Source organism: Clavelina lepadiformis, chromosome 6, assembly GCF_947623445.1.
Source record: "Clavelina lepadiformis chromosome 6, kaClaLepa1.1, whole genome shotgun sequence".
Classification (NCBI taxonomy): Eukaryota; Metazoa; Chordata; class Ascidiacea; order Aplousobranchia; family Clavelinidae; genus Clavelina; species Clavelina lepadiformis.
In genome coordinates, this window is record NC_135245.1 from 15,726,585 (window position 1) to 15,750,655 (window position 24,071).

Sequence of the window (24,071 nt, forward strand, 5' to 3'; positions counted from 1 at the left end):
ATAATGCCAGCAGGTTGGTTGCGACTTTAATGTGCTTTTTTACTATTCTCCAAAATGCGTCGTTTGGTAACGCTATACGCTGTTTGACGTGACTTTTCCTTGCATTTGTCCTCTATTTACAGGCCAATTTTTATTTCGCTCACAGTGTTGAAATAACAAACTGACATTTAATATACCATAATTTCAGCAAAATGAAAAATGGACTTGGTTATTACAGCTATAAGACAGCAGACATGCCTAACTTCTTAATTATGTTTTCTGCGCTTTCATACTTTGCAAATCACAAATATTTACAAGCAATTTGGCCCCTTCCAGTTTTTCTGGTGCCAATATATCGATCGATCTATACGATAATTTCTTCTGAAATAGTGGCTATTTTGCTGAAAACGGCATTCCTTGTGGAGTTGCAGTGTTTTTTATACCATTACAAATACGCTGGTACCACTTACAATCACGAGCCTTAATTTAACGTATATCCTATCAGATTCGTGGGTTTGCAGTCAGAAAGCTGTAAACTGAGCCATTAAGTAAAGCAATATTTGTTTTGACAGATATTTAAAATCTAATAGGCTAAGGATCATAATTCATTATGGTGCATGTGATCGACCAATTAAAATATTATCAACGAGTGCAAATCAGCGATTCAAGCAAATTGCTATTTGTAATGTTGCAGCGTGCGCAATCACTTTTCCCTCCATTGACATAATGGCCTTTATCTCATCGATGTAGATTGTAGACTATGTACATAATTTACGACGGTTCTGCACCTTGGGATTTCTTTCAAAATTGATTTCATTCATTAACACATTCCCTCTTTTAACTGTTAGTAAAAACGTCACAACAACGGCGTAATTTGTCCAAATGCGCCATCATGCGGTTGTTTTACAGTGAACTGAATAGCGACGAAAGGCTCTATTCAGTTAAAAATGATTCAAGAGTGTTGGTGGCTACTGTCAAATTTACACTGCATTAACATATATAGCAGACCGTTTTGCCTTATAGCACTAATTCATATTTACACAAAAAAGTGTTCAAGCGTATACTGACATACTGTAGTAAATTGGCATAATTATTCAATAACGCGCAATGGCAGTTATCTTATTATCATACAATATCAAGCAATGTTAAAAGCATGGTGGGTAGCTGTTCCTTTCATATCATAACCGGTCCAACAAAACCATGATCAACAGCAGCTGTACTTGGTGAAATGCAATTACAATAATATGGGCTATTGATCAAAGTGTGTCATAATTAACTCTGTTGTCAATGACTTTATAAAATTATGATTGGAAACCTTATACTATATGAGACACCAACCAAAAGCCATTACAAACGACCATGTTCAAAAAACAGCAACCTAATGATCGACTTCAACACAACACAGCAACATAATGATTCGCAAAGCAGAGGCAATGTAAAGAAAATTGCGTTAAACCAATATGTTAAAGTGGAAGATCAGTCATGACACAGTACAAAAAAAGTCGTCATGCTTATCTCTGTTTTACAAATTTCTTTCCAACAGCGTTCGGATTCCTACGTTGCTTCCTGCTATTTCCAGGACGAACACCCAGCCTAAATGCCCTGCTCTCTGTATCGTTCATTATAAATGGCGATGTAGCATTATCATAATCCTCGTTCCACACATCTGTCTTCACAAGAGCCTTGCGACTCGGTCTATCTTGTGGGACAACTTGATCTTCACATAAAATAGGATTACGGGAATGTTTCCCACCTTGGGGCATGGGAAGAGAATACCTTGAGCCTCTGGGATTCAAAACTTTTGGATTTCTGGAAAAAAACATCTTCATGCTGCCATCTTCTTGGACTTCAACAGGCACTCGTTTCAGAGTTTTGTTTCCACATTTTGGACAAAAGACTTTGGTCATAATCTTTGTAACTTCAAAACAAGAATGACATCGCAATACGTAACTTCTCATAGTTTTTACTAACATGCCATCTACTGATACTATGTTTATGTTCATTTTCAGCAAGACGTTTTGCATTGCAAAATCCGTAGTTAGACAAGCCACTTGTATAACTTTTTTGTACTCCAAGACTTGTTCACTTTTCATTTCACGCAACATAGCAGGTGTAATCCATCCACCATTATCTTCATCGTCTCCTGTCTTAGGACATAGAGCTTTATCAGAAAAACCATCTGCATCCAGACAGGAAGAGTCTTTCAAATCGGAATTAATCACCTCTTCCAAAGATTTTTCTTCATTTAAATTAATTTCTTCGATGTCTTTTGCTAACTGTTCAGGACAAATAACTATATGGGCAGTTTCGTCGACAAGTTGAACTTCCTCGCTGTTTTCTTGTTGTGCATCCGGTAAGAAAAATCCTGGCAGCTTCATATCACTCTGCAGGTCTCCACCCAATTGAACAGTGCAATTATTTTCAATGTTGTCTTTAATGTCATCTGCACCTTTGTGCTGTACTGTGAGCTCATAAGTTAAAGCTAAGACCTTTATGTCTACTGACGACAGGCTTGCATAATCACCTGACTTCTTTGAAGCTTCAATTACTTTTTGAATTGAACTGCTTGAAGGTTCTTTAAAATTTAACTCATATGGAAGAACAGCAAGTCTTCTTCGTGTCACACGATCTTTAATTTCTGTTACTACTTCTCTACATGTGTAAATTTTTGTGCCCAATTCTTTTAAATCAGCGTTTCGAAGGAAACCACCTGAATCAACAACTAAATGATCAACTTTCATTTTGAAATTTTATATACCAGGATATCTAGAATCCCAGTGCTGGAAAAACAAAGCATATTATTTAAGATGTCACTTAACAGAATGACTACAAATGTTAACTCTTTTATATTATTCGATTTTGGGAAGTTATGCGAAACAAATTCATGAATGTAGCAACTAGTCAAGCTAAAATCAGACTGGAAAAGATAAAAAACCACAACGATATATACATATAGAAAATAATTACTAAAAATAAGAACCAAATACTTTTAGATTCGATATTCTAAAATAGTATAAAATAGATAATCCCAATCCCACAAACAGTTACTCTCAAATTTTTTATGCTAAAAGTTGTAATTAAAAACCTTATCAATTCTGTTATATTATATATTTATTTAACTTGGGTAGGGTCGAAACTGATATAGTATACTAAATTGTTGTAAATAATACAAAAATAGAGGGGTATTCATAATAATATTTTATTACACACCAAAAAACACTGACATGTCACGGACTTCTGTTTAGTCCATGTTCAGAGTGAAGCGAAGTAATCCAGGATTTATAATTTATAGTTCACCATACAGATGAGAGAAAAATGTTTTGACGATATTTGCGACAAAGTTGCACTGCAGTAATTGGATGAAGTTAAGGGCAATGGTAAAGTGTAAAACCAACTCAGACATCGAACGAACAGCATGACCATTTTATACGGCAAAAAATTGGTAAAAAACAATAATAACTAAATCTTGCAAAATCATTTTAAAACTGAATGGGGATGGTGATTTGATATTATAACCAAAAAGGGGGAGGTAAATAAATATGATAAACATAAATTATCGGAAAAATTTCAAAAGGAAAGACAATCCCTTTTTAAATGCTTGTTTGTTGAATATGAGATTGAGTTGCTTAATAAAAAAGGCTTCTTTAATTTTGACTTTGTAGTCACTTTCGCACGATTTTACAATTTTAAAATTATTTATAATGATGTTTACTTTACTGCAACTTTCAATATGATCTTTTATGGTAGATTTGGTGTATTCCTATTCCAATTGCATGTGCTCAGTTATTCTTGCGTTGAAATGGCGTGACGTCTTAATAATGCAAGTAATGCTCATGTCAAATGGGCATGTAAATTGGTACACCAATTTCAACCAAAGACAAAGGCACTCAGAATTTGATAGAGAAGTAATTGCCAACTTTAAACAAAGTATATGCACATAATAAGGCAAGGTCAAATATGTTTTCGTAGGTTACAGGACTCTAGGTTCAGAGGTCGTGCACTTAGAACTGCGCTTGCCTAGATATGTAATTAAAATAGCATTGTGTTTCATACTAATTAATATATGCTAATCAATTGTTTCTGGTCGAGTTCCAAAATTGTTTGGATCTTCTTTTCTATTGTACTCGCATAAGAAGCATCTGTTGGCCAACGAATAAAAACAGATAAATACTTTTCAACTGATAAACGTAATGCAAAGTACGGTATTGAACAAAGTTGAAAACGCAAGGGTATTTAAGGAAAAATTACAAACGAAGGAATGTAAAATAAGGACTAGGCCTAAGGAAAATGTCCATAGGCTATGCATGGATGGATGTAATTTTTTAATTACTTGAAGTGAGGAAAGTCTTTGCACGACTTAAACCCGGCGATAATTTCAATTGATTGAGCCCCGATTGCCGAGGTAACCTTTGTGCAAGTTCCAACTGTCGCACATTTTTTCGTCGAAGTCACTATTTCACCGTATGTAGGTCACACAACCTGTGGTTAAAGGTAGGCGGTTAGGTTAGGAGATTGGCTATGCAAAAAGATAAATTTAGCTGTTTAAGGTTTTATTGGCAGATTGAAGTTAGATTTAGATTAGAAGGTAGATTTAGTTTAGGTTTAAGTTAGCGAAGTTACTATGTTATAACATTGAAGTTAGGTTTACAAGAAACTGAGAAAAATAGCTTCAAATGCATGATTTTTCCGGTGAAATAATGGAGCCCTTTTCTCATTGTTGATTTTTTATAGCCTGCCGGTATCGTAGGCATACGGTAGGCTACCGGCACCGGTACTGCACAAATTTAGAACTGTTCACCATCAACAGGTCCGTAACTCCTTTCTATTCAGACTTTCAAGTACGTAGGAGGGCAAAAGTACAAGAGAACCTAACCTCTTTTCAACGACCCCGATACTAGGTAATCGTTGACTAGCACCGCTGCACACCTTACACACCTTACACACCTCACACAACGTCAGCGGCACACGGCCAAAGGTAATGGAAAACCCAAGGGCCTGGTCGGTCGATAACTACAACGTGAGTGCAGTGTTTTTCAATAAAAGTTTGAAAAACACAAAGGTCTTTTCGTCATAACGTAACAAAGTAAAGTCTTTTGGAAAGATTTTAAATTATTCAATTCATGAACACTAATGAGTTTTTATAAAAAAAAAAAATAGCAAACAGTATTCAATTTTTAAGAAATAATTAATTTTAGAGTGAAACTTGCTAAAAAGTATGTTATTGTTGGAAACACTCTCGACGTTAGCAGAAGTAATTTTCACAATGGTTCAGACAACTATGTCCCTTTTCAAAAAGTCAACTGGACGATATCTTTAAAGTCAGGGGCAAGTCCTAAAACAAGTTGGCCTTAAATCAAAGCAAAGTTGTTACAACGCAAAAGTCCAGTTCAAACAAAGAGATCTTTCTTATCGGAAGATAATTAATGCATCTCTTTAAAAAAATAAAATCCAGATAAGACATGACGTCATCCGACACCACGATAAAAATTCTTGCATATGTAGCCTCGATTCGATCCTCCAAACCCTAACATTCAACCTGCGTCTTTATGCTGAAACCGGCATAAATGAATTGAGTAAATCATTAAATTTCATTCCCAAGACTACCGCCATGCATACAGGCCTATCAAGATTTGGGACCATTCTGAATGTCAAAATGTACCCTAATTATTGTAGTTAGACTTTATGAAATTAAAAAATTAAATGACGCACCTATTATGATTATTGATTAGTTAGGCCTACATTAGTTACATCAACAGGCTCTGTTTCTTCCTACCATTAAATTAATGTCAAATTTAAACATATGGTTTTATTGCGCAAGCTTTAGATTTGTTTTATGAGCTTATCTTTATACATGGCTTTTTCCCTACTATAAAAGGACGTAAATGATTTTATGACTTTATTTTGACAACTATGAACACCGATGGCAATAACACCGGACATAATTATTCAAGAATCGATAGTTATTTGTTTCTTTATAATCTCTAAATCTGTATACATTTAGGCCTATGTACAACCGTATAGGCTGCAGACCTTAGTCTCGGAGATGAAAACGAGATGGTAACAAATGTCTACTGGATAATCATAGAATGTTTAGTGAAGTGAATGTAAGCCTGCAGAGTTTATATGTGTTAAATATTTTTCGAACGCTATGTCTATAGTTGGAACGTTAATTAAATCAATTATCGAGAGATGTTAATTTACAAAGTACGTTTAACTGATAAGTTTGGACGGTTTTTGAACTGAATATGCAATCCTTTCTGCCTTTCTGAAAGCTTATCGGAGTCAGAATATGGATTAAACTAGAGCCCGACAGTATACGTATATAATACAATTGATAAGTCTAGTAACTATTTAGTATGGTGGTATGGTAATTAATCTTTACCCTCGAACTGAGGAAAGTCTTTGCCCCAATCAAAGCACGACTTACGCCGGCAATGATTTCTCATCGCTCGAGCATCGGTTACCGAGCTGGCCTTTATGCAAGTTCCGATTGTCACACATTTTTCATTTTAGGTTTTTAATTTTTATTTAGTAATACCCAAGTTTAGAACTGTCCACCAGGTCTATTGAAGAGGTCGTTAATACCTAATAAGTGTCGTTAATACCTTGCCCAAGGGCATTACAACGGTGTAGTACTACTGGGTACCGTTAATTGAAACTAATGATCGGTCGCAAATATCCAATCAAATAATTTAAACCAACATCAACTTAATTTTGGTATTTAGAGTGGAAATCAAAGATATATTCAGATCAAAATGGCCTAAAATGAAGATTAACGCGATGAATGTGTTTTAAAGCATGATAAACACCCATTCTTAAAAGTTATCCAAATTTACTTGAATGCTATGTAAAATAGGCTAGTCATCTTTATAAGTGGCATCTGGAAATTCAATTTTAATGCTTAAAGTAAATGTTATTATTTTCTATTCAATTTCTAGATAAATTAAACATTACTAATACCTATTAAAAAGAGTTAATAAAAACAATCAGTGACATTGCTTTATTTGTTTCATGACAGAATGATTAGACAGGCGATATTCATGTCATATAAACCAGAAAAGTACAGTTTTACTTCCTTAAGAGAAGGCAAATTAAAAAAACTTATAATCTACACTTTGAGCAGTCAATCTACTGTTTTACTTATTTAGATCAACTAATGTAAGATTAAAGGTATTTAGATCAACTGACGTAATTATATATTCCAAAAGGTGTGTTATTACTTATTATTGACGGCGAAGGATGGAATTATCTTTGATTTAAATAAAATAAGGCAATCATTATTTGCGCTATGGTCAAAAGGTTGTGTGAAGAACATGTCAAGCCAAAATCTTTGATCGTCTCGATCTCAAATGACCTTCAAAAAATCAGTTGCATAAAATGAAAGACCAGCAGAAGTATTTAAGAAAGCTTCATCTCAAAATAAGTTAAGACAAAAATTACGAGAAAATTGAAAGCGAGGCCAATAGACTGTACAAGCATCCGTGACAGCTTTAAATGTGTGAAAATGCTGTTGGCGTCACATCGCTGTTTACCTATGATGTGACTAATCTATGACATCATAGCGTACGTCGAAGGTTACCTACGACAGTTTCCCTTACCGCAACATCTAGCCTAGTTGTTTGTTATGCTGCATCTCAAGATTGTAAACAAAGCATTAGTGGACAGATATGTGTATTGAAAAAAATAAGAATCTATATAGAACAGGAAAGACGTGTATAGGTTTGACGCAATATCGCGTATTGGTGGAAGCCTTACACTGTAAGGTGTAAGAGTTGATATAAAAACACGAGAAATACTTCAGCTAACCTCATTTTTTGTTAGAAATTGTAAAAAATACATTGTCTCGAAAAAAGTGCAAGAAAGTATAGGCCATATACTACAGAGGAAAAATATAGAAGCTTTAAAAGATAAGTTGCAATAAGTAACGCGTATACGATTGCGACCTGACAGTTTCATTAACCTTTCTGGAATGAGATCCATAGATTCAGATTTCAATTTTTTAATATTGAAAATTACTATTTGTTTTCAGAACTTAGGGCGTTTTTCTTGCAATCGCAAACTACAGCAACAGCAATAACGTTCAACTAGCGGAATGCTCCAATACTTGTGCGTGTCGTCTATTTCGGTCTAACACAAGAAAATCCAGAACGTGTTGGAATTTTGCTATTTTCAGGTTACATTTCGCGTTTCTGAGTTGTAAATATAGTTTGCCGAATTTATGGACTAGTCAGCTAATTTAAAACAATACGAGAGTAGATTCGTCAATAAGAGATAAAATCACTGAATTAGTCTGAGTATTTTGGTTTCATTATAAACATGAAGAGAAGCTAAACTAGTCGGAATGCTTATATCGAGGGCTCAGAACAGGGAAAATCTTTTACTTTTTGAAAGTACCCTTAAATGTAACTAAGTTATTATAAATTAATTTCTATTTAAAATCACCTAAATTGAGAGAGAGAACAAAAAGCACAAAAGATTAACAACAAAAGGAAAAAGATTATATAAAATAATATTCTAAAAACTCTGATGAGAGAGAGAGAGAGAGAGAGAGAGAGAAAGAGAGAGAGGGAGAGGGAGAGAACTAAAACTGGAGACTGAAAGTTTAAAGACTGATTAGAGAGTTAAAACCACAACAGAAAATAATCAAGGAGAATAATAATAATAACCCATAATCTGCTTTGAAAGGATCATGTTTTAATATCAGTGTTATTTAAAATGACAGGATCGTCATTATCCTAATAGATTTTAAGATTCAAAATCACTATCAACAACATCGTCTATGTATCCACTGATGACAGAGTTGGAAGCTGTTTCATACGTCGGCTGAAAGGCGAAGAAGTCAGAAATGGTTACCTTATGGCAATTCGGAACAACAAAGTTTGTTGTTTTCTTGAAATTTATTTGCCGATCACACCCGGGTCGCCGTCAGAGTGGCAAGCCGAATTAAAAGAAAATTCAGATGCAGAAATGCCGGAGTTGGTTACAGAAAGTATAGGCTTCGATAAAAATTATTTGAATTATGTACAAATAATCAACTTGTTTTTTTTTCGGGAGGGAGGGAGCGATAATTTCTTGGCTCATGGTTTTGACTTACACGAGTCACCGATTTTAAGAAACGTAACCGCTCGCAAACTCAACGAAAAGCTTCCTTTACGTTTCTTGCGTTTGTTATGCGAAGCGCATTACGTCATTTAAGCAACAACTATATTCATAAATGCTTTGTGACGCTAAATAACGCAGAAAATAGTAAACAGGCCTACTTCTTTACAATAACGAAACGGCAGCAAACTGTGTCGTTATAAGGAATTCAAAACTTTAATTTACTGTAACTGATATCTTTACCTGCTGGTTGGAGTGACCGTATTGAGAGATGGACGCATACAGAAAATTTGCTCTGTTTTTGAAAGGTCTCATCTACGAGACAAAGTGAGTTCAACTTGGTAAAAGACATTTCCCAAAAATATTTTATTTATTTTTACAATATTTTCTAACTTAGAAATTTATGTTTAGTGTGGGCTTATGTATGGCAAATGGCTCTAATTGATTAATTCGGTCTTTGCCTTGTCAGGTATACATGACATCACCTGACAGAGTCATAAACTTCATGATTAAAATAAAGTAGAAATGTTGAAACCTCCTTATCACAACTGCAAGCTCTTTGAAATTATAATTACAGAAATGGATTTGTCATCGCTTCAAGATCTTTCGACAACAACGATGTTGATGTTGACGTCACAGGGCAAGTATTCATGATAAGTGGAGCCAACAGCGGAATCGGCTACTCAACGGCGCGTAGCATTGCGTTAAAGGGTGGTGAAGTTCATATGATTTGCAGAAACCCAGAAAGAGCCCAGAAAGCAAAGGATTCGATTGTTAACGAGACGAAAAATTCGGTAAGTTTTGGTTAAAGTTTTTCGGATTTCTATTTTTCTGAAATAACAATGTCTAAAAAGTTACCAAAAAGTTTGCGTTTAAAAATGTGACACTGTACAAATGTGTTTATTGTTTGTCTTCAGAAAATTCACATTCACATAGTGGATCTTTCACGTGTCAACGATGTGCTGAAATTTGCAGACGACTTCACAAAAAACCACACACGTCTCGACGTTTTAATTAACAATGCCGGGGAAATGATTCAAGAATTTCGGCTAAGCGAGGTCGAAAATTTTGAAATGAATTTTGCAACAAACGTAGTCGGTCCCGCAGCCTTGACATTTGGACTGATTCCTCTTTTGAAGGCAAGCAATAACAACCCGAGAGTGGTGAGTGCGACAATATTCATGTTTATCAATTTTTTCAGGGTTTTGAAGATTAGCCTAAACATTTATTTTCTGCCATAGTGGTATTATAGGATACTGTGTTATATTTTTTGACAAACAAAACTAAAGTTGTTGTTTAAATTAGGCTTCGGTTGTTTCCAGTCAGTCAAAACTGCGTTGCATGTATTTAAGGTGATTGTAACATCTGCAGGAATGCTTCTTCAAAAATTAAACAAAAATTATTTCGATAAAGTGGAAAAGGATTTCGATGGATTACTGGCGTACGCTCAATGCAAACGGCAAATGGTAAACAATTCATAACAAAACCCTGCAGAAACAATTAAAAATTAATTCAAATCCCACAAAAATATAGACGGTACTTGGAGATTGTTGGGCGGCCGAGCACCCAGAAATTCATTTTTCAAGCATGCACCCCGGTTGGGTAGACACACCTGCTGCTAGGAGGGGTTTGGGAGACTTCATCGTTAAGATGGAGGATAAATTTCGAAACTCCGACGAAGGTGCCGACACAGTAACCTGGCTTGCCCTTTCTCCAGTGGCGCTTGCATATCCAAGTGGCAGTTATTTTCAAGGTAATTTCACTTTACACTTCAATCTTTTTCAGTGACATTCTGCGTCCTATGTACCAGTACTTAATTTGTTTCTTGTGTTAACAGACCGCTGCGTCGTCACAAAGCATTTATTCCTTGCAAACACAAAAGAGACGAAACAAGAGAGAACCGATTTTTATCAATTTATGACCCAGACAGTGGCAAGTTGTAAAATCGATGAAACAACCAAAGTTTAAATGAGTTTTATTTCTTTTTAAACAAACGCCCTATAAGTTACTCTCTGCATGAACAGAACAGGTTATATTTTGCACAATTCATGTTAATAATTGGTAGCCTATACCGCTTAAACGGCAAGTTATAAAGTTTTGAAAAAAACTTCAAATCTTCCATGCTCACTCATTGCTTTTTTTTTAAAAGACGCTTGCTTCAGGAGGCGTCAAACACCAAAAAATGCCACAGATTCTTTGTTTGCTTTATTATACAGTGAATTTACTAAAAGACTGATTACTCGAAAAATTTTCCATGGGGCTCTCTAAAATTTTGCATGTCAATTTAGTATGCTTTGAACCACCATTCCATAAAATGCCATCAAAAAACCATGATTCAAACTTTTTTACAGAGGCGAAAAATAAACACTAGAATTTTTGGTCTAAAAAACCCAGTTTTAGCAACTTTAATGCTAATTTTTAGCCTAATTCTGCACACGACCTGGGACATTGAAGCACGTAAACTGCTAGGGTAACTCCCAGGTTAGAAAACAAAACCAACCAAGCTGCCTTCTGATTGGTCTAAATAGGCCCTACGTAGGACGTTCAACAAATTCATAAAGATCTTAGTTTTAGGTGTTTGACGCCTCCTTAAAGGAACCACAAAACATCAGGTATTGTTTAAACTGCAGGTTATACAATTACGGAAAAACTTTTCGGATCTTGTGTTCTTTGCTTATTTTATTATAGACGCTTGCAACTTAATAAAAGTAATTTAGAATACCTGAGAATGTGGTCATAAATCACAAACAATTTCAGATTCTTTTATTGTGCATTCATTTTATACAATTAGTTTAGGGCCACAAATAACTTTTAATGCAAATATGGCAAAAGATTAGATATCTGAAGAAAAATTCCAGGTATAAATACTGCACCAGAGCTCCGTTTGCCTACTGGAATATTTCCAGTGTTTCCCATTCCTCACTACTTGGAAGTGGAGTTGGATTTTGAGGAACATAAGATTGGAAGATAGAAGAAAAGTAAAAAAAGATTAAGAAAGAACTAAATAATAAAAACATAAAAATTTGAAAACAAACTAGTGTTCAAAGAAGGAAGTCACAATGTGTCTTAGTGTACCACAACTTAATACAGTTGATCCAGTCCAGAGTATGACAGCTCACCTAATTTTTGCGGAAGTAGGAAGTAATAAAAATCAAAAGCTGCAGAACATAAACGCAAACAGTTATGACATGACTTGTCACTGAAATGGAGGTGGAGATGGATAGCATGCCAGATGCCACTAACCGAAGTTTAAGGGCCACCTTGAGGAAACCAAACAAAACACATGCAAGACAGCCAACATACGGAAAGAGAGCATACAGTACGTCAAGTTATCGAAAAAACTAAGAAATGCTAGGGGCACAAATTGTTAATTTGCTTTAAACACACGAAAGATGGAAAAATTTGCTTTAAACACACATCGTTAAAGAAAGGGGCGAAAAAGACAAGTTGTGTAAAATAACCTTGTCATTTTGAAAAATCATTGTTAGTCCTCTAAATGTGGTTAAAATAGGTCAAGGGTAGGCAAACTACAGAGTTTGAATTTTGCTCAATACTTATATATTATTTTGGAGACTACCAAAAATCAAACCAGTGTACTCTTAAATGCCGCTAGATTATCACTTTAGCGTTAGACAAAATCTCCAGGCCAATAGCTACTATATCGGATTAGGATTATACTGTTGGCTCACTAGAATGCTATAACTTAACAGCCAGAGTCACTATAATAGTTAAAAAGTACATTAAAACTATTCTTTGGGTAATGTTCTTTACGTCAAATTGTTTTACAATATTAGAGTCGTGAAAAATAGAATGGAAAACCCTTTACTGCCCTTTCTATAAAGCGTCATTTTCGAACTATGGGACAAAAAATCGAAATTTGAACTATCTGTACTGATAGGTTGCAAGTATGTTTTTCCAATAAATAATTAAACAGCCATAGTTGTTACGAAACCAAATGGAATAAAATCATTAGCTCTGAGTCTCAGGTTTTGTGTGAAAGTCGACCTGTTTTACAATAGATTTTGGACCACGAAAGTCTTGCTTAAGAAACATCAACGTATCAAAGTAACTCATAAAAAAGTTTTAAATGGCTACAACAACGTACAATTGTTCAAAATGAGAATCACCCGATAAAATATGACATCATAAAAAGACTAGATTAGCAGTGAGCTGTACAGAGAACCGGCCAGAGAGCAAATATGCCACCTTAACTCAATGAGTAATTAGTCAAATAGGACTAAAAAATCCTGAAATTGAATATGGTGACCGGAGCCTGACAACTAGTTTGTAAATTAGCAACTAATCCGCCATCAAAGGGTGTACCCTGTAACAGTTGATATCATTAACATCTCAATATGTCTCCATTTTTTAAGTGAAGGGTTTAGTGCCTTGTTTCAAACAAGGACGCTTTGCAAGTAAAAGCAGCAACAATGTGAGAAAAAGCCAGATGAAAGACAAAGTAGCACAAACTGCAACCGATTTGGAAGCACTTTCTTTTTTCTTGCACCCGTAGAAACAGTGGTGTTTCAATGGTATTGCAACAATTCAATTCTAAGAATTAGGGCTAAGGTTAAAATTATTAAAAGGGAGAGGGTTTAGATTGTCGCCAAACTGCTACAATCACTTGATGCTTTCAAATAAAACTTAAACAGAATTAAAATGAAACGAAAGCAAAAAATGGTAAAGTACATGCAACAGAATAGTGTTACCACCCTACGTCCAAGGAAACATATGAAAGTATACAAAAAGTAAAACTTCATGCAAAGTAGTGGCTGTAACTTTTAGTACCTTGGCTGTGTACCTCACTGCTTTCACATTTGCTACTTTCTCCGTCTTGTAAACAAATCAAGTGACAGGTGACAATTAAAGAGCAAATCACACAACGCAGCAGAAATTAAGGAAGAAAGATAGCAGAAATATAGGAAACAATCTATGGAAGCAAACAAAAATGAGAAGTATTCAAAAGACTCATTTAACCATTTGTAGTCGTTAAGAAAATAAAGATGGACAGATTAGTGAAATTGAAATAGAAAAATCGACAAGGATCTACGCATGATGAACAAGAATCACCTGAACACAAAAAACATAACTTGATTAATTACACAAAGTGAGAAAATTAGATTTCTTAGTTCATGTTCATTATCTGTTGTTCATCATTTCAAACAATTTACCCATTCTACTAAAGAAAAGCATTTTATCATTCACTTGTTAAAGTAAATCATATTTACTTTATGTTAATATTCAGCTTTTCTCTTGCAGCATAGCAAAAAAGGACAGCAACACATCAACAGCTTCCGAAAAACATTTTTCTTCTTCCTCTTCTTCTTTTTTGTGAGAGAATCTTTAAAGGTTGAAGTATAGGATACATAAATGAAATGGAACAATTATATCTCTTATATTATTATACTTATCACTTATTATACTTCTATTGTTAAATTGTACGTACAATTTTACACACAATATTTTGCATTTAAATAAAGCGACAAACCATAGCTCCTTCATGACAGTCATGATTCTTCATGTTTTTGAAAAATTTAGAAATTTTGGGCAAAGGATTTAAATATTGTACATAAGTTTGAATATGGGAATAAATAAGGGAAAATGCAATCGATAATTTTACTTTCATGAAATACACAATCAAATCGATATTATATATTCTACTTGATGAGGAAAAAGTAGCACCAACCAGGGATTGAAATTCTTTCTGTGAGATATGCTAGACTCCACATGCTGCTATCACTTGTCCAGTTTTCAGAATCATCTATAAATTTTGGAACAACATATACACTATACAGTAAATGACAAGCTTCGTATCGTTGCTATTTATCACGCACTAGTAATGCTGTTGTAGTGTATGTTAAGAATGCCTAATATATCAAATATGTTCTTTGTTCTCGAGTTAATCACAATGGAATGAAGAGAAATTGCCTACCGTTAACAAATTATCACACAAACTAAGTTATATTCAGCTGTTCCTTTAATCCACATGTTTAGCACCTATTGGTTAGTTGTACATGTAATTAAACATACTTTGAATTTTTACAACAATAAATGATTATGATGAGGTCATTTTGAAAGTTAAACATGGACAAAAAAGGAGGCTTCTCTGATAAAAAGCATAAGCAGATTGTTTGCTGAATATTAGAAACGAAATAACTAACCCTCTCCGTAAGTATCATCACTGGATATTTCAGACAGCGATGAGCTGGAAAACACAAGCTGCCATTCGTACAAGAAGTCATCATCAGAAATGTCGGATAAATCAATGCTGGGCTACTCAAAAAAAGCATTGCAAAACATATTATCACACAACATTTTAAAATTCTAAAATAAATATCTGAAGCGTACTGACGACTGCCATGTAAGTAAGATAAGTAAAAGATGTGTTGACTGTTTTTTTTAGTTAGCAGTTTTACTATTGACAACGTACCTCAGCTGCTTGTAACAGTCTTTGATCAGATGCCCAATCCACTACATGTAACTCGTTGAGCACTATAAAAATATAAAGCACTTACAATACACAACTCTATACATGTGCGAAGAAGAACTTCCATTGCTAGGTTAATATGATTAATTTACAGTATGACAAAACTAATGCAGTCCAAATAAAAGAGACAATATTGCCACAGGTCACAGATTTTTTGTCATCAATTTGTACTATATGTAACTATACATCTATTAATGTGATAGGAATATCGCTAAAGTACAAACCTTGCCGAAACAAAACTTTATGTTTCTCCAAGAAAGGCAAAAGTTCCTGAGAGACCGTGCTAACTTCCTGTGGCTGTAATTAAGCAAAAATATGACATTTCTTAACTGTTTAAAGCATTATGATAAATAACTATGTGAAAGCAGAATGCAAATAAATAATAAACGATAAAAAATTCTATGTAACATACTTCCTCTTGCCAAGCTGGTTCAGTATTTGATGCCTCTGGTAAGTCTGTCAGATAAAGGTTTTATGTTACAAATAATCGGAATGAAAATCATTTTACCTAAAACATCATCATTGTGTCTAAATACAAATCTATACTCACTTATGCAGAATTGAGAATCCTCAGTGTTTGAGTTGAATATTTCCAGTGTTTTCAGCTGGTCAAGTACTTAAAATAAAATAACAGTTTAAACTTTAAACTGTAGTACACATACCAGTTCCACATGCAGTATTAGAAGTTGGTAGAAATGTTGACAAATTTTTGGGGAAATGTTTCAAGGCATGATCTTAACTTTTTTAAGCAGCACGGCAACAAGCAAACATTATAATACTCTAGAATTCCCATCACTGGCTTGACAGTTGAGGGTTCTTAATTATGATAAAATGAGTGACCATTCTGACTAATAAAGCAGATAAAAGCAATTGAGTGAAAGCATAAAATGAGTTAACTGATTTTGACGTAAAAATATTTGCTCACATGCTTAATGGGAACTTGCAATGACCAGTTTCATTGCATTATTCCAAATCGAAAATTTATAACACTTATCAGAAACCATTTTTAAAATGCCAGCAATAATTAATTATTAAACACAGCATTAACAGCTTAATGGCATTGAAGGAACAGCAAGAACATACATACCATTCATATTTCTACATGATTGAGTATTGAGAAGTAGTTTACGTCAAAAAATATTTGCTACAAACCTGGTTGAAATAAAATTTTAAGTTTTTCCTTGTCGGACAAAAATGAGTTTGTGGCATTATTGTCCTCTTCATCTTTGTCATACTGATGGAAACAAAAAAGGCAAAATTAAGCATTTTTTTAACTAATCGTTTTAAGAAACTAAAGCTAGGCATAATTTTCAAACTTACATGAACGGGTAACTACAGATTATATAATTAATAATTATGCACTAGGGTAATTGAAACCGCACTAGCTTTATTATCTAGCTGAAAATTAAAGCTGAAGACGCAACAGTGGTACACACCTACAGAAAGTAATTTTCATGGCTCCCTGACATATGAGTCAAAATTTCATAATATTTTCACATAACCATTATAAAAATGTAAATAAATAAAAACAATTATAAATATGTAATCAAAATCTGTCATGCCCAGCTCTATAAGAAACCATGCAAAAGCAAAAACCATTATCCAGAATATCACAAATCCAAAAATTCCAACATACATTATCTTCATGTTCAAGCTCCAGATCCATGTAGACATCTTCTTCTAAAAGACCTGACCAAGTAGCAACATATTTTTATGTTAGTTATACTATGAATTAGATGGCTCAAGCTTTTGTGGCTTATAAGCTATATACATTTCCAATGAAAAGGTCAAAATTATTGACCAATAAAGAAACTCAATACTAATTGCTAAATGTGTTTAGTTATTTACACTTCACTCAAGAAAGATTCAATGGTTTTAACTTATCAAATGTTTAATGAACAGTGAAAGAGCTTCCGTGCATGAAAAAAAAACTAATACTAAGCAAATATCTTAAGAATTTTTTATTGGAGTGCGATCAATTCAGTGTTACTTTACAATCATTGTATTGGTGACCACTGCCCAAAAGCAAAAGTACATCTACTGTAGTCCTACCAATGTGCATAAAATGCTCACTTATACTGGACTCAAAATCCTCCATAGTATGTATTGATAGCGGTAGGTCCAGAATCTGGTTGAGCTCTAAAAATAGATTTTAACGGTTAGCTCAGAGAGTACCATACAGAACAAAAAAGCATTTCGTTAACAGTATGTTTCTTTTTTTCGATAACATGACAACATTAACATAATTACGCTTATAATTCATAAAAGCATAACTGGTAGGGACAATTATTTGTGGAATAATGATATTGGTTAATACAGCTCAAAATTTGCTTCAAAACATCCAGAAAAAGAAGCTGCATGATATTGGCCACAAATATCCTGACATCCTAGGGAATAATTTACATCATACATTTATTTGCTACAAACCTTTTTCAAATAATACTTCTAGTTCTTCCTCTTTGGGGAAAACTGACGTCCCAGCGATATTGGAATCTTCTTCTTTTTGATCCTGATAGTAATCAAATCGGTAGCATTGAGTGTTTGCTTACTGTTAAAATTATCACCATAAAAAAGTACGTAAAAACATAAACAAACACAATATCATAAAGTGAAAAAGATAACATACATCATCTTCATGTTCAAGCTCCGGATCCATGCAAGTCCATGAGTCTTCTGAATCACCTGTCGAAAAAGCAACATAATTTTATGTTAATCATACTCTGAATTAAAATTGCCTTTTACACACTATTATTTATGAATAGGTACAAAGTCTATTGAATGCTCACTTTTACTGGATTCAGACTCATCCATAGTGTATAGGTCCAGTATCTGTTCGAAGTCTGAAAACAGATTTAAACCAGATTAGAGGTAATCATTCTCAAATGATGGCATTGGTTTATAGAAGAGAATTGCTGATTAACAGTATTCCAAATAATAATTGCAACACATCACCTACTAATTCTTTTATGTTACTTTGTGATACAAACCTATTTCACACAAGAGCTCAATATCTGCTTCTTCTTCAACAACAGATAGAATAGAACACAAAGCTGTTTTAATTTCTTCGTCTTCATGATCTTCACCCTGGTAATATGCAGAATTGTAAACTCAAAGATTTCTAAATTCTAACCTTACCAGCTACAAGAAAACTATAAAAGGAAGCTTTCAATTGGGAATGGTACGACATCAGACTAATGTAGCAACAAGAAATAAAGAATATATACCAAAACTTATCACATTTGTGTAGACAAATTAAATATATCAGTTTTGTATTAATGTACTAGCCCTTTCTCCATTAAAAGCACCTTTATGGTGTCAGTACATTTGAACCAAGAATATCAGTAAAAAAGTACAAGATTTATATATATGACATGACAACGTACTTGATCCTCGTTAGTGCTTTTGTCATTTTCTTGCATTTTCTGAATGGAGAAATTGAACAAATGCCAGTAGTTATATTTGTAGGAAACATTCTTTTTGAAGGATAAAAGAAGTGAGACACCTGAATTAAGCAGAAAAGAATAAAAACTTAAATGGTTATGCAACAATCCATTGACACTTTCTTTGTCAGAGTCAATAAAAAACTACTTTTTAAAGAATGTAATGATGAATACTCACTGATCCCAGTGGTCATCTCACGAGTTGCATAACCACTCAATCTAAATAGCTCTTCCATTTCTGTAAAGCAATAACACTCATCATTTCCAAATAAACGCAAATAACGCTATGCTGGAGTATTTTGTGCTTGGTTATAAATACCTGGCCACTCAAAAATTATAAACAATACATACATGTATAAAATATACAGCACCACCAACACTGTGCATTGCAAGCCTTATACAGTTAATTTATGTTACATATTTTATAGTATTATGCCCATTACTTTGCACCAGCATTCAAATAATTATGGTTCCATACTTTTGGAACAGTTAGCAAAAGGCAAAGTACAAATAATTCTCTTTTGAGATCACTAAGAAATGTGTTATAAAAAGTGATACCAATGGTGCTTCACAGCAATCAGGTTTATAACCTTACCTTGTTGGGGTGTGCTGACTTGCCCACACTTGATATGTAGTGAAGGTTTGTCTTGAGCGACGACCGGTTGGGTTTCACTAAGGCTGGACTCATCCGGATGCTATGAGAAGTTAACAACAAACTTTAACATCAAGAAAATCAAGGCATAAATTTTTACCACCACTTTCCTTATTACATTGTTTGAGGGAAAGTAAAAGAGAAAACTTTCAACAATTTAAGTAAATCATTTAATAAGATTCGTTCTTAATCTTAACGTTTCTTAGTAGCAAAGCGAATTTTAAATGGAAGAAAACTTATTGCGCCGAAACAGATTTTGAACAAGTACATATTAACTGCTGTTTTCCATGGCATAAAATGCTATGAAAATGTTTTCCATACTACAACAGCTTATTCACAAGAAGTTGAGTAATCTATGATCAAACACTATGCACACTTTAAAATGCTCTACATTTAGTTGTCACCACATGGTTTATTTCTGCAGTTTTTTATTGTGTGAGCTTCTACTGATGGAATGTTATTTTTGTTACATTGTCATGCCAAATTTGTTCTGGACATTGTGACGTAAAAACGTCGCATGACTCAGTACAAGATTTCTGATACAAAACCTTGTATTCCCAGTGAGTTTGTACATATTGTTTTCTTGCTCATAAGTAAAGGCAGTAACCTTGTAAGTTTTCCCTGAACCCGAGAACAATCTCCAATGTTTTCGAGTAAAAAACTGCTGTTGAGTCATGGCAAACCTCTGCACCACAATGCCGGGAAAAAATTTGGTATGACAACATCATTGCTGAGTTTATGACGCTGATTAAAGTTATACTTGCATAAGCAAGTTAATTCAGAATAGGTTAATCTGAGTTTCCTCATGTTAGCCAAAATTAATTTAGACTTAGCTAATCTGACATTAACTTCAAACGCTTGGGCTAGCTAGGCATGAATGACACTTGTTCCTGCTCAGTAGCCAATTACAGCAGAACAAAATTTCAAAAAAAAAACATAAAAAATGTGTGGGTAAAGGAAACACCACTAAGACTAGCTCGTAAACAAGGCTCAATCATCTTGAGTTTAAGCCGTGCAATGAATTTCTTCAATCCAAGAATAAAGATTATGAAACCATACCATTAATTTTGTCTGATTTTCTGCAATCAAACACATAGCTAGCATTTTAAAACTTTAATTCCAAATGTAGCCTAGCATAAGCTAACATCGTTTTTGATGTTATGTCAAAGAACAGCAGTTTTAGATTAGAATTTATACATTTTACACAAAGTTTGCTGAAGATGCTCGAACCATCCAGGCTCTAATAGGCTACTTCCACCATTCCCTGTTTTTATTTCACATTGATTACTTTTATTTCATTAACACCACAAGAACAGAATTTTCTGTAAGGACTAAAAAACTATGGCACCTACAAAACTGGCTGCTCACCACCAATTTTACTAATAAAACTTAATTCCGTTCATTGGTGTAGTTCTCCAGTGTCTCAGTTTATGATGTGATCAGTCATATTGGGAAATAAATTTTATTTTAGGCTCATGACTTTAATCGAATTGTATATAATAATTCGGTCGGACCCTTACACTATGGGAGCTAGCGGACTACAGTTAAAACAAAATTATTGCAGTATTATAGTGTAATCTAGTTTTATGCTGAGATTAGCTCACGCTATTTAGTAAAATTAATAGCTTATAGTTGCACTGATCAGTTTATATGTCCTGCACCAGAAAAAACTAAAATTTAATAACTTTATTCGGATTTTATAACTAAATAAATACTAGTACATCGGTATACTATACCGGTACAATTTGATAGCCCGAGCTAATAAAGACACAGCAAGATTTCGAACCTCCCTTTCATTGAAACGCTCACGTGGACGCTATGAATTGAAATTCAGACGGCCAAAACCAAAACTTGGTTATTTTTAACTTCGCACATACATAGATATCTTAAACCTGTGCTTCTTAATTGCTAATATGTTACAGTATGAAATCGAATACGGTGAAGTATAAAAACCTTTTCGAAAAATATTACTTTTAATTTAACTCGATTTGCTTTGTTTTAAACTGTCGTGCGTGACAAAGGCTGCATAAATCTCAAAATTTGATTGCAACATTTTTCCTGAAAAATGCCGAATTGTGAAGCTAAGCCTGACTAATAGTAAGTAGTTCATTTCAATCTGCGCTGTACAGTATTGGTTTCCATTGTACTTTTTTCGAAATGACGTAATAGTCCTTTTCAACTTTACAAAATAAGAAAAAATTTTGTAAACCGTTTTTTACACTACTGTACTTTTCATTCAGACTTTAACACAGGTTGTACAAAATCTAATCTGACTGACGTCTTTATGATCCATTGAAAAACACGTCATGATTTTATTTCATGCAATAGCACAAAAAAAGTTTTGATGCAAAAATACGCAAAAACTTGTCATCGATTAGCACCATGACAACCATCAGGTAAGGGACTCTGAATGTCATCGCACCCATCGGATGGAAGGCAAGCAAAAGCTTGGAAGTAAGAAAACATGCTCACTTGATCAATCTGGACCTGCTGCACTTGATCAACAACCCTGCCTTCTTCCATAAGTATTGGGACAATCTCCATCTCCAGTGATTGACGCACGGTTGCCAGAAACTGTCGTATACTTAAAATACTCTGAAGTTTGGTTAGAATTTTTTAAAAAGAGAACCGCTATTATATGTGTAAAATACAAGCAGATAAGGTACACTGCAATCAATGACAAGCTAAATATACGGTAGTCACCGTAACAATAAAGTAAATATTTACATAAATTATTTAAAACGATTAAAATAGTGTAATTTCTATGAAAAATATTTAAATTTTTATTGTATAATTAAACAATTAGTACAAAAAATTAGAACAACTTAAACTAGGCTAGATTCTAATTAATTACAGGCTATTACTATGCGATTAAAAGGTAACTGCCAACTAGTTTATTCAATAATGCAAAATAACAACAAATTGATACTCCCTTTCTTCAATATTTTCAATGACTGACGACAGAGTGCAGGTAAACAGTTAAAATCGATGAGCAATAGCAAGAGAATGGTAAATACATGCACACCTCAGAACTCTCGAAAAGCACCTAGCAAAAACAACAAATTTTTCCCTAACAAAATCTGTTTCTAAGGTATTTTCGATTATTACATCATTTCCAAATTCAAATCCACCAATCAGCCGTTTTATCTACCAACCAGTACACATTCTACAACACATCTTTTCATGATTGGACCAAACGTTTAAAGAAAAAGTGTCCATACCTGGTATTTAGCATTGTTTCGTCATATTAGGCTGTTATGGTTTTTATGCAATAAACTTGGTCCCTGAACTTACCATTCAGTGTACATTACATAAGTCAACTGCAATTCTAAAGTAAACCTAACGTGACTTAAAAATTCTATCTTTTTAAAATGTAGTTTTAAATCATATGCAGAGCTAAGGCTTCACCGGCCGCACTGCACTCCTTTGATTTGTTGTACTGTCAACATTTTTATAACAGTGATTTTATTTTACTAGTAGAGCTTCGTAAGCCATACCACGGTAAGTTTGTGGTATCGTCGTCATTCGGCGGCACGAAAGCTTTTTAAAACATGGTGGGGCGTCGATGATTGGCATAGTTACCATACTAAATCCACATGAGAAGCAAATAAATGCCTTAGTAATTTTAAGCAACTTTTGATACAATAATGATTTAGTAGTAATCACTAATCACTGACTAAAACTATCAGTACTGTTGACGATATTAGAACAGACGGCGTTCGTTCAGCTCGTGTTCATCTTCCATTTGCTGGTGAAAAATATCCAAGAGAATAAAAATTGAGATAAGCGACTTGTAGCGCGCCGCTTGTCACTATAATTCATACGTGTCAAACTCCCGGCCCGCCTTACAATAAAACTTGGCCCGCGTAGTTATTTCATACACGGAACTATTTCCGGCCCGCGAGATCATTGTACAGTTTAACTTACTTTTTTCAAGCGAGAAACAAGATTATAACAAATCACCCAATACAGTAGCACCGCATTTGCCCCACCATACGATAGAATAAATTGATTTATTTTATCGCTTGTAACCTGGGCTGCAAAGGAAGAATAATTAAAAATTGCACTGTCAAAACTGCTCTTATTCAGCAGCCTCAGTTTAATTTTGGCAAGTCTAATAGTACGGCACCTTTTAATATGGCCAAACTTTCTAATGCAATTTCTAATTTTAACTTTCAGCCGCTTCTTTAAACATCGAACAATTCAGCACATACTTAATAAAATATTTTTCAACTCATGTTTTTCCAACTGATTGCGCGGCCCAATTTCCGTGAAAGACACTGGTTTTCCCAAAGCCTTGTTTTCAATAATAAGCCTACTTCGTGGTAGGTAAGCTTTTATTTCTTGGTAGGGTATATCATCGAGTGCGACGTATTTTTATTTTTTTCGTCAATATTTGTTGGACTTGTATTTG

At 34.1% G+C, this 24,071-nt stretch overlaps 3 protein-coding genes across 5 annotated transcripts; 1 reads left to right on the forward strand and 2 right to left on the reverse strand.

Moving 5' to 3' along the window:
- Positions 1-988: 988 nt before the first annotated feature.
- On the reverse strand, positions 989-4,948 carry LOC143462533 (RNA-binding protein NOB1-like). Of its 3 annotated transcripts, none has more exons than XM_076960740.1 (2): positions 4,778-4,948; positions 989-4,458 (listed from the first exon to the last, which is right to left on the reverse strand). In XM_076960740.1, exon 2 carries the CDS (start codon positions 2,718-2,720, stop codon positions 1,491-1,493), a length of 1,230 nt encoding a protein of 409 aa, XP_076816855.1. In that variant the 5' UTR covers positions 2,721-4,458; positions 4,778-4,948; the 3' UTR covers positions 989-1,490. The 3 variants fall into 3 exon arrangements, with proteins under 3 accessions (XP_076816855.1, XP_076816854.1, XP_076816853.1); XM_076960739.1 differs by having other exon boundaries at positions 4,628-4,948; XM_076960738.1 differs by having other exon boundaries at positions 989-4,118; positions 4,310-4,948.
- A 2,852-nt stretch (positions 4,949-7,800) lies between these two features.
- Positions 7,801-11,799, forward strand: LOC143463060 (dehydrogenase/reductase SDR family member 12-like). The gene is made up of 6 exons (XM_076961424.1): positions 7,801-9,405; positions 9,656-9,872; positions 9,996-10,241; positions 10,431-10,544; positions 10,612-10,831; positions 10,916-11,799. The coding sequence occupies exons 1-6, from the start codon at positions 9,350-9,352 to the stop codon at positions 11,044-11,046; spliced, it is 984 nt and encodes a 327-aa protein (XP_076817539.1). The 5' UTR covers positions 7,801-9,349; the 3' UTR covers positions 11,047-11,799.
- Positions 11,800-12,045: 246 nt separating this feature from the next.
- On the reverse strand, positions 12,046-19,762 carry LOC143463058 (uncharacterized). Its single transcript, XM_076961423.1, has 18 exons — positions 19,601-19,762; positions 19,184-19,243; positions 18,949-19,067; positions 18,553-18,649; positions 18,352-18,405; positions 18,192-18,247; positions 17,993-18,074; positions 17,639-17,704; positions 17,202-17,254; positions 16,718-16,799; positions 16,116-16,181; positions 15,978-16,021; positions 15,790-15,862; positions 15,509-15,570; positions 15,240-15,351; positions 14,765-14,839; positions 14,307-14,419; positions 12,046-14,148 (listed from the first exon to the last, which is right to left on the reverse strand). Exons 2-17 carry the CDS (start codon positions 19,239-19,241, stop codon positions 14,313-14,315), a joined length of 1,206 nt encoding a protein of 401 aa, XP_076817538.1. The 5' UTR covers positions 19,242-19,243; positions 19,601-19,762; the 3' UTR covers positions 12,046-14,148; positions 14,307-14,312.
- Between the last annotated feature and the right edge of the window lie 4,309 nt (positions 19,763-24,071).